The sequence below is a fragment of the Tamandua tetradactyla genome, chromosome 8 (genome assembly GCF_023851605.1).
Source record: "Tamandua tetradactyla isolate mTamTet1 chromosome 8, mTamTet1.pri, whole genome shotgun sequence".
Classification (NCBI taxonomy): Eukaryota; Metazoa; Chordata; class Mammalia; order Pilosa; family Myrmecophagidae; genus Tamandua; species Tamandua tetradactyla.
This window is the reverse complement of record NC_135334.1, coordinates 86,366,807-86,379,249: the sequence shown is the minus strand read 5'-3', so window position 1 is coordinate 86,379,249 and position 12,443 is coordinate 86,366,807. Positions and strand designations below refer to the sequence as shown.

The 12,443-nt window shown below is 46.2% G+C and overlaps 1 protein-coding gene across 6 annotated transcripts in view; it reads left to right on the top strand.

Moving 5' to 3' along the window:
* Positions 1–12,443, top strand: part of GALNT18 (polypeptide N-acetylgalactosaminyltransferase 18) — a 390,932-nt gene that overhangs the window by 171,736 nt on the left and 206,753 nt on the right. For all 6 annotated transcript variants that reach the window (XM_077113997.1, XM_077113999.1, XM_077113998.1 and 3 more), the window contains exon 3: positions 11,381–11,547. In XM_077113997.1, coding sequence (XP_076970112.1) covers positions 11,381–11,547 — 167 coding nt within the window. The remainder of the gene's footprint in view (positions 1–11,380; positions 11,548–12,443) is intronic.

Genomic DNA, 12,443 nt, shown 5'->3' with positions numbered 1-12,443 from the left:
GACTGAGAGGTCTCTGATAAAAGGCAGAATTGAACCTCCTCTCTCCTCAGCCAGTGCTCCTATTGCAAGTAGCTTTCCCTGCAAGTGGTTTCTCTCTGTTTAATTCATGCTCACGTGCTTGGAGGGTTTGGTCCAGCTCTGCTTCAGCAAACATGTCAGATGCTCAAAAGATCGGAGAGCTGCTGGTGGCCATCAAAACAAGTATATGCTTAGGTAAAACAACACCTCTCTCTGTCTTTTAATGTCCTTGCAAATATTCCTCTCTTGTAATGAGTTCATCCTGTTTAACTCATTTTGGAAACATCTTTTCAGTGTTTTTAGTCTCATCCTTATTTCAAGTTGCACTGGCAAATATTCATATGGCATAAACCATGTTTTCAGGCATGTGTTTGGCACTCGATTTATATTAATTTTTTTGACTCTTTGCAGTGAACTTAATTAGGTATTAGTAATATTAGTCTCCATTTTACAGAAGAGAAACAGGCACACAGACTTCCCAAGATCACTAGTGGTAGAGCTGGACTTGCACCCAGGCAGTCTGACAATAGAATTTTTGCTTGCACCCACCATGCCATAATGCCTTGAAATGTCGATTTGTATCACTCTAAGGGTTGGGGAAGGAGGGAGTCTGCTTTAACAATATACAGCACTGAGCTTTTGCTGACCAGTTTGGGAGGGAAGATGTGCTTCTAAGTATTGGAAAATTGTTGTTAGTGAACATCAGACATGCTATCAAGGCTCAGATGCTGCCTTGACCGTGGCTAATGTTGGGATTTGAATCCAGGTGGGTGGGTACGTGGTGTGAGAGGAAGAGAGGAGGAAATGGCGAGCTCTTGAGGAGGAAGGCCCATTCTCACGACAGGCTCCAGAAGAACCCTGCTGGGGCTTTGCCTTAGCCCGAGCCCCTGTGCCACTTCCTCTTGTTAATTCCTGTTTGCCCTTGTGGAATTCTGCCCCTGGAGGGTTCCTGGCGATTCTGCACTTTGTGTTCTTGGCTTTTTTCTTCCTAGTTCTAATCCTGATGTTATATTTGGCTTCATTCCTGGACCAGAGAGTGGGTGTTCAGAGTCCTGCCCCATGCTGCCTTCCAACACCTTCCAACTGGTCCCTAAATTCGTCTCCTTTTTTATTGATGCTAAAAGATTTAATCTGATCTACCCTGTCATCTGGTTGATAAAGGACCAAACTGTTAAGTGCTTTATACACAGGACAAGTAATCACCAGGAGGAAAAAAGTTCATCCAACTAGTGCTAGTTTTCATAAATGTATTCTTCCAACAGACATTTACTGAGAAAAGCTGCATCTCCAGACTTTGCACTATCCCTCACTTTCCCAGCTGCCAGTTCCAAAGTTGCAGTAGCTTTCTCTGTGCTCTGCCTTCTGTCTCCCAGTATCTGCCCAAACCCCCTCTTCCTTACCTGTGGACTTCAAAATAACCTACAAGGGGCAAAAAGAAATAAAGTCTTGATTGGGTTGCTGACTACACAGATATATATATATATATATATATTTGTCAAAATTCATTGCACTGTATACTTAAGATGGTGCATTTCATTGCATGTAAATTAAATCCATTTTTTTTTTAATAAAAGATGCAGGAAAGAGATCAGAGAAGTCATTTGCCTGAGGGAGGGAGAAGGAAGACAGAGGAGACATCTTCTGGGAGAGCACTGAAAAGATAGTTTGTGAGTTGGTGGGGAAGGAAGATCATGGGTGGCTAAAACCAGCTCTCCAGATTGGGGCAGTAAGGCAGGGTGGGCTTCCCACCCCAGTGCTGGCCTGGCATATAGGTGCTCACTAGTTCCATAGCAGCAGGCTTGTGTCACATTCTGTTCTACAGGCTGCAGTTGCTATTTCCAAACAGAAGTCATGGAAAAATGTAAGGGGTGAACTCCTAATCTAGTGGGCACTGTGGGCCTGGATAGAAGAGTGGGGGGGGGAGGGCAGTTCGTGGACTAGAGCGTCAGGGCTATCACGTTGCCATGGCAACTCTATGGCCTCCCTCTAGGGTAGCTCCAGGCAGAGCCTCCAGCAGGTGTTGCTTCTTACCTCTTGCTGACTGATTCTCAGAGGCTCCTGAGCCTTGTTGGAAATGACTTTGCTTTTCTCTCCAGTGTCCCCTGAGGTCCATGCCCCTCCTTTCCAGGAGTGACAGTGGACTGGCACTAGGGCTGACCGCAGGGATCGGGTCTGGGATGGGGGACATGCAAGGTTGTTTAGGAGGACTGGACTATTTTCTGAAGGCCCAGATGGGAACAACTGGGGCAGGTCCACATACAAACCCACGAAGGAGCCCTGGGTCTGGAGCTGGAGCGTTCCTTTGCACTTTGGGCAAACATCAAAGTAGAAAGGAGCAGGACAGAATTGAAATGGAGGGAGAATGCAGCCAGGAGGCAGGGGGCACTGCAAGGATCAGGTGAGGGTCCATCCAAGACTTCTGTGGAGACCTACTGCCAGCAATATGGGTGTGGCCATCGGATTGTGTGGATGGATTGGAGGGGAATGAGATCTGGATGTGAAAGATTGTTTAAATGGAACATATGCTAAACAGACACCTGAGATCTCTGAACTTTGGGTGCCAGCAGGGCCAGTTTCATGGGTGCCTGTGGTGGAGAGTATAATGGTCCCCCAGAGATGTCCATGTCCTAATCTTTGCCATTTGTGAATATGTTATCTTGTATGACAAAGGGAGAGTAAAGTGGCAGATGGAATTATGGTCTCCAAGCAGCTGACCTTAAGATGGTTATCTTGGATTATCCAGATGGACCCCAGTGTCATCACAGACAGAGTCCTTGTGGAAGGAGGCAGAACAGTCAGAATCAGAGAATTAATATCAAGAGAAGACTTGACCATCTATTGCTGGCTTTGAAGGGGCCTATGAGTCAAAGAATGTGGCCTTTAGACAGCCTCTAGAAGCTGGAACAGGCAAGAAAATGGATTTTCCCCTAGCGTTTCCAAAATGGAATGCAGTCCTGCTGACATCTTAATTTTAGCCCAGTGAGACCCGTATTGGACTTCCGACCTCCCGAACTGTAAGATCATCAGTGAGGGTTGTTTGAAGCCACCAAGGCTATGTTATGTGCTACAGCAGCTGTATCAGTATTAGTTAACACATACACTGTGCAACCTGTGTACTCGCACAGGCCCCTAGAACCAAAGGGTCTTGTGCTTCGTTTAATGTTCTGCTGTCACCGTGTTAAATTCTTAACACGTTTTTAATAAGGAGCCCCCTATTTTCCTTTGGTACTTGAGCCTAACAATTTGTAGCTAGTCCTGGGGGCCAAGATCATGTGTTGGGGAAAAGGGAGGTGGCTCCAAGTGGAGAAGCCAGGGGCTGTGACTGCTGGAGATTCTTGGAGTTGCTACCCATGGGCTAATAATTTATAGGAGCCACCACTGGCTCACTTATTGTGTACCAGGAGCTGTTCAAGCTGCTTCATGTGCAGTTTTCCATTTAATTTTATCCTCACATATCTATGTGGCACCCCTCATTATTTCCATTGTACATAGAGAATACTGAGTATTCTCACGGTTAAAAAATTGGTCCAAGTTTTCTCGAATGGTCAGAAGATCCAGAGGTCTGTGGTAGAGATGTCCTCTATGAAGGTAGACTCAGGAGAAAATAAACATCCTTAGTAACGTTTCTGCTGTTGTGTTGAAAATGGTAATGGCACAAACACAGTTGAAGAAAGTATACCCTAACTAAAGTATTTTTGGAAAAAACATCTACTAAGCTCATTATACACCAGCAGTATGATGTGGTTACTCTTACAGCTAATGCAACCCTGGGCTGCATTAATAAACGTATAATGCCTTAAAAGAGGGAGGCAATACTTTTGTTCTCTTCTGATACTCAGATCACAGTTGCAGAATTGGATTCTAAGGAACATGAAAGTGGAATATGTTTAGAGAAGAAAACTCCAGGAAATATGCTGGGTAGTATGGAAAAACAGATGATGTTTCTGCTTAGATCATAAAGTAGTTGTTAAAACCTGGTTCCCTGGGTTCCAGGGCCATTCGTTAAAAGCTGGGTGACCTCCAGTGAGTTACCTAGTCTCTCTGTGCCTTGGTTTTCCTACGTATAAATTGGATGCTAATGTAAGGATTCAATGTGTAATATATAGAGAGATCTTAGAACATTGCCTGGTACATAGTAACTCCTACTTAACTTGAATTTGCTTTCATTATATGAATCTCTGACGTGTGGAAGAGATGACTTGGGGGGAAGCAATCATGAGTCTGACTCACAGAAGGACCTCTGTGTAGAGGGTCACATTGGACAGGGCATCCCCCATGGCACCAGGCAAGAGCAGGGCCAGGCAGGCACTGTGGGACGCATCAGAAGATCCATTCTCAGGGAGGTCACAAAGAGAACTGAGGTCCCAGGAAAGCGATTTCTCCCAAACCCTGGAGGGAGATCCTATATCAATCTGTGGACCCGTCTTGTCCTTGGCTGGGCAGATCTCTGCACCAGAGGAACAGTTCCTGCACCAGTTGTCACGGCCTGGTCTGCTCACCGATGCCCCCCACCTGGAGACACCCAGTCCCTGGGGTAGCTTTGCCACTGGGCAGCCTGCTGACTTTTGTTCCCTGAGTTGGTTGTCCACCTAAACCCCACGTATCCCTTTAGTCCCTGGATTTCTAAGAAGATACTTTCAGAACAAATGGTCTACTTGCCTCCTGCTGGTTGTTTACAATTTAAATAATCTTTTTCCCTTTTGCATCCTACTTGCAATTTGCATTTTATGTAACCATTCCTTTCTCTCAACTGGTTGAGTCCCCTGAAAGGGTGTTGGTTGAACTTCTGCCTCTGGATGAAAGCTGAACATTTTGATCATCACATCTACCTAGTAGTTCACTTGTCAGTGGTTCCTGTGTCAAATTCTCTTCCTGCATCAGGCTGGGCCATTTCTTTTTCCTTGCAGATCATTGAAACTCCCAGTTCTCAGGTATCCATTATATCCTCTACATCTGGGCCAGATGTGATATCTTTCCAGGACCCTGAGTCTCTGGCTGTAGTATCCTCTCCTCTACCCCTCTGGCATGTGAACAGTCCAGTCTTATGGTCCTAGTCAGGTAAGGAGTAAATGTGCAGCTCAGTGCTGGCACTTCCATATGATCATGGCGGAATTCCCACCCAGAGACCCAGCAGAGCTTTCATAGGACTGATATTCTACTTTTTGTTTGTTTGAATATTTATTCATTTGTTCATGCAACTAGTCACCCAGTACTCTCTGAGTTTCTACTCTGTGCTGGATATTGTGCTAGGCACTTGGGAAAGGTTTTTAAATAGCAATAACTGCCCCTTGGATAAACTTTATGGCCACTGTGCAAAGCTGTGTGTGCTAGGCACTCAGGATGCACTGGTGAGCAATGCAGATGTGGTCCTGACCTCATGCAGCTTATAGTCTAGTGGATACTGACGTTTATTAAGTAATAACTTATAAAAACACATTAAAGCATGATACAATAGCATATAAGTGACATGAAATAAAAGCAGTGGAGGTTGTGAGAGTATGTTAGGGGGTCTGCTTTCAGCCTGAGAAGTGGGATGAGTCTTTGCTGTGTGATGTGCATGCTGGCATGGCAGGGAGTAAACAATCTACCCTACGCAGGTGACCGTGGGTGGTTGGGAGTCATTGGAAGGTGATGCAGGGATGTGGGGAAGACAAGCAAACTCTGGAGGGGGGCAGCGTGGTTCAGGACACCCTGGACAGACTTTAGCCTGCCATCTTCTTTGCTCTACTTCTGCTCTAATGGTGGCTGTCCACACCTGAGAGTGTCACCTCCTCATTTGCTTTGTCAGGTAGGTGCCTCCTCCCAGGGCTCTGGCATAGTTGGACCCTGCTCCCAATGTGCAACTGGCAAACAGACTCCAGCTCATAGTCCACTCTGATCTTCATTCTGGAAGGGTCTACCTTTCCCTTCAGCCCTCTGGCCTAATCACCCTCATGTATCACCTGCTCTGTTGGACTAAGACCTTCTAGATTTGGAGTCCAAAGGGAAGGTAGAATCCACCAATCCAATATGGAGGTCTCCAGCCACAGCAGATGGCATCTGGCTGCTGTCCTGGGTGTCGTCTGGTGGCCGGGAGCCTGTGCTGACCCTACTCCCTCCCTCCCTGCTTCCATTACTCTTGCAGGTAATGGCACTGAAGCTCGTGATCTAAATTTACCTTGTAAATAACTCAAAACAATCTCAGGGGACTCAGCTCTGAGGCTCGTGATATTGCTGCTCCCCATCCCTCTGTCGCCTTACATGTGCTGAGATCGATAAAGTCAAGTTTACCATGACCATCAATTCTGGCTTATTAGACAGCCATATTACTCCCCTCTCAGAGATGCCTTGCGTTTTATCTCTAGTGGAAAATGGTTTGACTTTGAACAAGAATAAAAGTAAAGAGGAAATTTTTATGGCTTAATTTTAAAGAACAAGGTGCCTCTCCTCAAAATAAGTAAGAGATCAGTCTTGTACAGTTAGGTTTTCTCAAGGAGCTTAAGTATTGAAGGGCAGTTATACTTGTGTTGTTCCTCAGAACTTCATGTCCTCTGGCCCTTCTCTGGAACAGTGAGAGGAGAAGTGGGAGTGCAGAAGCAGGCATGTGGGGTAGGTGGGGACGGTGGGTTTGGGGAGAGCCTGGGCAGGTTTCCTGGCTGTGGGCAGGAATGGAGCAGAGGGTCTGGGTGGCCACATACAGGAGGTTGCAGGGTGAGGTGAGGACATCTCAGCAAGAGCAGATATGAGAGGCAAAGCCTATGGGGGCTACTACTGGGTTGAAGGGTGAAACAAGTGGTTCGATGGTGGAGCAGAAGCTTGGGTCTGGAACAGTCTCCTTCAGGAGCAGTTCTTGGATAAGAGCAGCCTTGGGCTGCCCCTCTGCAGGCTTCTGTCCTGGGTTTAGTGTCCAACAGTGATGATGATGTGTGCGGCTGGTAGCCATGTGGGCAGGAGGACCTTGCTCAATATGCTCCTTTCCCCCTCTTTTTGCCCCCTCTCCTCAGTAATGTAAGTTCTGTTTCAGTGTTGAGATGAAAGTGTGAGCCACGAGTTGGTGTGTTGATATAATGTGCATGTGTGTGTGTTGGGGAAGTTGAAAGGAAAGTATCCATTTATTCAACAAATACGCATGGAATACCTGCTATCTGCCAAGCACTAAGCTGGGCAGTGGGCATATAGCTCTAGACTTGACCAGTTCCTACCTTTAAGAAGCTCATGGTCTAGTTGTAGGGTGACTTTCCTTTTCAAAACCTGGAAAGTCTTGGGATGAGTTGATCATCCTATCTAGTCAGGACAGTGGTAAGAGGATGTTTCTTGGGGCATTTGGGTGATGAAATTGCATTGGATGGGAGGGAGGGAAAGATTGCAAACTATGTCTTTAACGGGATGTCTTCTGTGTACCACAGGTGGGATAAAGGCTCCAGGATTTTATTAGAGGCATGTGATTATTTCTTTTGCTTCTGTTACTCTATGACCAAGACATTGAGAATGGTGAAGGGCCTTATGCAGAGTCACTCAGCCAGGCTGGGCAGAGTGGGTCAGCACCTGTGTGGCTTCACCACCCCCCCCCCCCCACCTCACCCCTCTCCACCTCACCCCCGCCCAATGCTCTTTCTGTAGACACCCCCCTCTTCAGCTCTCTGGTCCTGCCCATCTCACCATGGCTGCTCACCTAGACCCACTCAGGCATTAGGTGTGGAAAAGCTGAGAATTGAAGGTGGGGCTCTGAGGTGTAGGGAGAGAGGCCTCCAGCTGTGTGGCTGTGCTGGCAGGAGGGACCGGGCAGTCCGAGGAGAGAAGAGGAGGAAAGAACTCAGGAAGTCAGCACGGCTGGCCTGAAGGCACCATTTAATGACAGTGTAAGGGATTGGGAACTTCTGGAGACAGAATGTGAGGAACTGGGCTTAATTGCAGGGCAAAGGAGGACAGAAGAGGAAGAATTTGCTGGCAGGGAGAGGACAGGGCTCCCTTTCAGAGGGAGGAGGTGTTAAGAAAAAGGAACATTCTTTAGTGGCATGCGTGTCAAGTGTAGGCTTTATATAAAATCAACAAACTTACTAACCTTGTGTCAGGGATTGGGTCATGACCCCCACAAGGGCATGCTCAGGTCCCAACCCCCTGGTCCTGTGGGTGTGAGCCCATTTGTAAAAGGACCTGTGAGGGATGTTGTTAGTTAAGGTGTGCCCAAATGGAGGAGGATCGGCCTTAGTCCAAAATGGGTGAAGCCGTTATAGGCAAAAGTAATTTGGACATGAGGGGAAGAAGCCGCAGGGAGCAGCCAAAAGCTGCAAGTCAATGGAACCCAGACTAGAAAGGAGAAGAAGCTGCCATGTGCATTGTCATGTTGCAGAAAAGCCAAGGAACTCCTAAGGATTGCTGGGCAACAAGAAGATACCAACCCCGGGAGGAAGCAAGCCTTCCAGCCTCTGAAACCGTGAGCCAGTAAATGCCTGTTCTGAAGCCAACCCATCATATGGTACTTGTTTTAGCAGCTGGGAAACTGAAACACCTGTTTAATTCCAAACTTATTTCTTGAGCACCTGCATTCAGTAAATGTGCAAGGCCCTGGCATAAGGTTAGGGGTAGCACAGAAACCAAACAGAGACCTTGCTCTTGGGGAGCTGCATTGTAGAAGAGGGGGACAGACAACAAACAAGCACAAATAGGAGACAATGTAATAGGTGTTCTGTTTGGTTCAAAAGAGTCCTCCATACCAAAATGATGATTAGAAGCGATTAGCTTTTAAAATGAATCCCATGTTTCAGTTCTGGGTGGAAAAATATCGTCAGGAGATGCTTATAGAGACTGGCAACTCAAACCATCAGGACTGGCATGGCTGTTACTAGGAAAAATTAAAATTGGTCTCCTTAGGGGGAGACAAGCAGTTTATTAAAATTAAGAAGGAAAGAGAATAAGGGAAGGCAGTTGACCCCTAGCTCTGAAAAACTCCTGGGAACAACCTGGAGGTCCAGATAGTGAGGCTCTGAGAACTCAGAGGAAATCCCTGGAAAGTATGAAAAATGATAAAAAAAAAAAAATAAAATAAAGGAACTCAGTCTTTATTCCTGGGGGAGTTGAGTGGAGAGGACAGTTACCGTGTAAAGATTATATTGACCTATTTGAAGCTGTTCATTATACTTTTACAGAAGACAAAGAAAGATCATGTGTTTTAGTTTGACCATGTATAGTGTTATTTTTAAAATGCACATCAGCGAGTAGGTTGTGAGTCAAACACTTATCTCTGTGAATTTTCCATGCCCAAGAAAAACCCAGCTGTCAATCTTGATGTTCATAAATAAGCTCCAACCAGAAGAAATTATTTGGCTATTAGCCATAAACCTTCTAATTGCTATTATAAAAATCACATTCACAACAGAACAAATTTGGAAAACCTCTGATCAGCTTAGGAAGGCATTATATCTTTTCTCCTTCATCAAAGTACCCTGGCCCCACCGCTTTTATTCCTTCATTGCAGTTAAATGAACTGTTTCCCTCCTTTCCTTCCTGTCCAGCCATAAGCACTGTTTCCTCAGCCCCACTGAGGAATGTGTGGCTCACATTTGTGTGCCATTTATGTTTCTAACTGAATTTCTCCTCCACAAAGATGCCTTCCTTGACCAATCTTTCTAGAATAGCTGCCAATACATTGTACTATCCTCTTACCATGTGTTACTTTTCATCGTAGCACTTCTGTAAATCTTTACTATTTGTTTGCTTCCATGTTCATCCATTTTCCCTGTCAAAGCATAAGCTTCACAAGGACAGGAACTAGTTTTACTCCATGCCATACTCTCAGTGCCTAGAACAGCACCTGCCTCATGGAAGAAACACAATAATTAATGAATGCAAGAATGAATGAATTCTATACCAATCTATTAACTTGATGGATTTATTAAAAATTTAAATATGAAGCAGATTTAGGGAGAGACTCAACTGTTTCCCTTCCCCCTTCCTCCTCTGGTGAGAGAGGAGAGCTGGAAATAGAATGGGAGAAGTTTCTGTAAATTTCTGGTAACCATAGAGACAGTGATTTTACTTCATTAATCTCATGCTCTTAAGCAGGCTGGGGCCCCATGATGATTTCTCCAAATTGCTCACTGGTGGTTATCCTGCAGCCTTCCTCATTAAGGAAGAGCAGACCCATTCCTTTCCTGCATGCACTTTAATTACTGACAGGCAAAGGCCCTGTGTTATGCTCATTATTGTACGTTCTAACCTGGTGGCACCTCCCACTCTGGAGCAGTGGAATGTGGTTGTCAGCCCTGAGCTCTTGGAGCTTTCAGTGGCAGGTGGTGGAGTGGGCAGAGTCCTCTCCAAGCCCGCTCCCTGGAATAGAGGCTGATCTGGCCTTGTCAGATGCGAGCTGAGTGCCTTCTGGAACATCATTTAGTTTCAGGCAGGGAGAGGCACCTGTGGGGCTTCCCTGCCTCTGGAGGCTATGCTTGAGGTGGAAGGAATTGGACATGCCCTTAGGAACCATGGAATTTACAATTATCCGGCCTCTTTATGGAGTTGGGTTTCAGGACTGCATGTTCCTTTTCACAGGGGGAGTAACTTGCGTTCATTTATGATTTTCCCTTTGGGACGAGACCTCCAAATTACTTCAGAGTTCCAGTGCAGCTAGGGGGAAATGGGACAATTAAGGACAATACCACAGCCATTTCTCCTTCAGGGAAGAACTCTGCTGTAGATGTCAGAAGACGTGACTTTGGATTCTAGCTTGGCAGCTGACTCACAGTACAGCTGGAGGCAGAAACTCAACTTCTGCTCCTTAGGGTCTTCTTTTGTTAAATGAGATAGGGCTTGGTGATTGCTAGGGTCCTTCCATCCCTCATTCATGTTGAGATTGAGTCTAGCATTTCAAGCAAATTCCGAAATGACTGCAGGGAGGAGAGGCTACAGTGAGTATGTCTTCTGGAATGAAGGGGAGTGGATCTGACCATAGGAGCCTCTGGGAGGAGACATATTTCCTGGCCTTACCTTGGAATCGGCTGCCATTTTTGAAGTGCTAAAACTTCTCTTTGGTTGTATTTTCAATCCTATTGGATTTGGAAATATTGAGTTATTCTTTCAGTAAACACTCAGTGAGTCCCCACTGGGGGCCAGGCACTGCGCTAGGTGCTCATGGCACAACTGCTGAGCTACGGTAGTCAGTGACAGATTCCGACTTCATTGTAAGGCAGGCAGGATTTTGTGGTTGTGGGGCTATGTGCTACTCATGGAGGGCTTGGAGGGCTTGTCTTGAGTGTGTCAAAGAAGAGGCCCTGGGAAGACTCTAAATTCCCGAGCCCTCCAGCAACGGTTGAGGTAGTCCAGCATCTGGGGTGATGCCAGTCTACTCACAGACAGATCTAAGAGCCTGGTGTTTTGTTTTTTTTTCCAGGTGCCGCAACCTCTCATTCCCTGACAGCCTGCCAGAGGTGAGCATCGTGTTCATCTTCGTCAATGAAGCACTCTCCGTGTTGCTGCGTTCCATTCACTCAGCCATCGAACGCACGCCTTCGCACCTACTCAAGGAGATCATCCTAGTGGATGACAACAGCAGTAATGGTGAGTGCCTGAGCTGCCTTGGGCCCAGCCCCATGCTCCGTGGCTAAGAGCTGAGCAGAAGGATTAGCCTTTGTTTGGGGTTCACCTTTTTTTCTCAACACTCTCCATGGTTGATCTTTCTCTCTGGGATGTCACCTCAGAGAAGAGAGACTCATGGTGGACACTGCTCTGGAAGGTTCATTAGCATGGATAGGTGTACCCTTTCTGCATCCTGGAGGAGCCTGGCCCCTGAGCTTTTCCTTACTGCCTGGCCATTAGCTTCTCCAACATTCTACTGCAACATAACATAAAAAGCCCTGGTCTTCACCCCCATCATGTATGCACTGAACATTTCTGTAAGTAATGTTCTTTGGCATCTGCCCTGGAAGATTGCTGGTTGGCATTGTCTTAGTAGTTGTATTGACGAGAATGGAGATGTTGATGTTACAGGTTGTAGTGGCATTGAGGAAGGAGATGGTAATGGATGTGTCACCCGAAAGCAGCAACATAGCTGTTGAAGATCTAACCTCTTAACTGGATTGCCTGTTCTCTGTTCCATATGGCCCCAGCAAGGTCCTGGGTGGCCTGCAAGCTCCTTGTTGAAGTTTTCACATCACTCTCTTCCCTTCTCCAGCTACCTCTTTCCCTTTGTGCATATTCTATCACCTCTGATTTTCCTACATCCCACCCTGATAACTTAGAGACCATGTTTTGAGACAGTTTAAAACCTAGTGCTCTTGATAGAACCTTTTATATGGAAGTGCTTTTTCTGATTATGTATGATTTTGAAAATCGACTGCCATGCCATTGGATCATAGAATTGCTGGGCTTGGGTTATTCTTTAGAACCTTCTTTGGAATCAGGTAGTTAATTCCCTGGTGAATCAGCAGCTGTAATGAGAAGTTCAGATGGACAAT